General features: G+C 61.5%; 1 protein-coding gene across 1 annotated transcript; it reads right to left on the bottom strand.

The window, feature by feature from the left end:
* Positions 1–347: 347 nt before the first annotated feature.
* On the bottom strand, positions 348–1,603 carry LOC124675463 (ethylene-responsive transcription factor 2-like). The gene has a single exon (XM_047211539.1). The coding sequence runs from the start codon at positions 1,545–1,547 to the stop codon at positions 666–668; it is 882 nt and encodes a 293-aa protein (XP_047067495.1). The 5' UTR covers positions 1,548–1,603; the 3' UTR covers positions 348–665.
* Between the last annotated feature and the right edge of the window lie 441 nt (positions 1,604–2,044).

Below are 2,044 nucleotides of genomic sequence, written 5' to 3'. Positions count from 1 at the left end.
TCATTTGTTGGTTGCTTGAAGTGAATTCGAACTCTCGGATCGATCACATAGCAAAGGAGAAAATGCGGTGATCTACTCATACATTTGTTGGTTGCTTGAACTGAATTCAAACTCTTGGGTCGATGACACAAGAAAGGGGCATGGATTTGTTGGTTGCTTCTTCAACTCTTGGGTAGATGACATACTGACAAAGAGGAAAATGCAGTAATCCATCAACGCATCTGCTGGTTGCTTGAACTGGATTTCAACTGTCGAGCAAACGGGATTCTTCTCGACCTCTCCTTCGCCCTACAGACGTTTGTACAGTTTAGTTACCGTTACGCGATAATACTATCAGTACAACAATCACCCTGACAGTGACGCAAGTAACCACACGACCCAAAACGAACCACGACGACTAGATAGTAGATACTACAGTGTCGCTTCGACCCACTTGGGCGAGTTGCACCGGGCAGAGGAAGTATCTCGGCTCCGCCACGCCCAATCAAGTTGCTGCGATCTTATCGATCCGTCGGAATATCCAATGGCGCCGTCGCTGTGGTGCTTTGCCTTGGCTCGCCGTCCCATTCCGTCGCCATCGATCTCGCACTTGCGCAACTGTGCAAGGTAGAGGCCGCTGTCACGGCCGTGCACTTGCCGCTAGAATCCGTTCCACACTGTCTGTCCTAGCTGACGAGCTGCTGCACGCGCACCTGCTCGACGGGCGCGGCCGGGAACCAGGCCTGCGCCGGGCGGTTGAGCTGGGATGGCGGCGGCACCAGGGCCATGGCCATGGATGCGGCCGCCGCCTCGCCTCGTTTTCTTCTCTTCGGGGAGGGCCCGGAGGAGGAGGTGGAGGACGAGTCGGAGGTGGTTGGTTCGGGCGACGGGCGCTTGTCGCCGGAGGGAGCGGCCGCGGCTGCGGCGTGGGCGGCGGCGATCTCGGAGCCGATGCGGAGCGGGAAGTTGAGGAGCGCGCGGGAGCCGCGCATGCGGTAGGCGGCGCGGTCGTATGCGACGGCGGCGTCCTCGGCGTTGTCGTAGGTGCCGAGCCAGACGCGCGCGCCGTTCCTGGCCGGGTCCCGGATCTCCGCCGCGAACTTGCCCCAGGGCCGCTGGCGCACGCCGCGGTAGTGCTTGCCCCGGGCCACCGCCGCGGCCTCCTCCTCGCGCCTGGGCGTGTCCTCCTCGGTGGGCGTGGTGGGGTAGCAGTCGAGCAGCTCCGGCTCGAGGGAGGAGGCGCAGGCGTCGTCGACGTAGGAGCAGGAGGAGGAGGAGTCCGGGGAGGACGGCAGCGGCTCGGGCTTGACGGCGGCGAAGGAGCCGTCGGGCAGCCAGCCGCAGGAGAAGGCGTCGCGGAGCGCGCCGTAGACGACCATGTCGTCGGCGTCGTCGGCGCGGAACGGGAGCGACTCGCTCCACTGGTCCGCCACCAGGCTCCCGAAGCTGGCGCTGCGGCAGTACGCCGGCCTCGGCCTCCCCGCCGCCTCGGGCGATGCGGCCGCCGTGTCGTCCATGAGGTGCTGCCTGATGGTGTCCAGCACCGTGGTCGCCGGGTTCAGCAGCATGGTGGTGCTCCTCTGCTCTGCTTGCTCGCTCTGTCTGTCTCGAGGGATCACTGTGTGTGAACGAAGTGAAGGTGGCGTGGCGAATGGTCGGATTGGGGTCGGGGTGGCGGGTTATATAGTGGGAGTGGCTTGCCCCCTCGGGGTCGTGGTTCGTTGAACTTTCCTTGCGTCGGATGGATCCACGTGAGGGAATGGGTAAAATAATCGGGAAAAGGCAGAGGCCCAGGTGAATGTGAGGGGAGGCCGATTTCGTTTAGTGGACATGTATTTTTATCCTTGCCCTTCAAAAAATGTATTTTTATGCAAGCAGCGCTAAGTGGGAGGACTATTTTACGGAGAGGCTCTCTCTCGCCTTTTGCGCTACCCGATTTTTTTGTTGGCTTGTGGGGGTGACATCAGCGATGAGGTCGTCAGCTCCGAGCTTGCGTGGCCCGCCCGCCTCCTCCCGCCGCTGTGCTGCGATCGTGTGTGGCAGCCTGGCAGGGACATGTTTTATT

The sequence above is a fragment of the Lolium rigidum genome, chromosome 7 (genome assembly GCF_022539505.1).
Source record: "Lolium rigidum isolate FL_2022 chromosome 7, APGP_CSIRO_Lrig_0.1, whole genome shotgun sequence".
In the NCBI taxonomy this organism is placed as follows: Eukaryota; Viridiplantae; Streptophyta; class Magnoliopsida; order Poales; family Poaceae; genus Lolium; species Lolium rigidum.
Note: the sequence above shows the minus strand (reverse complement) of the source record. Positions and strands in the feature narration are given on the sequence as shown.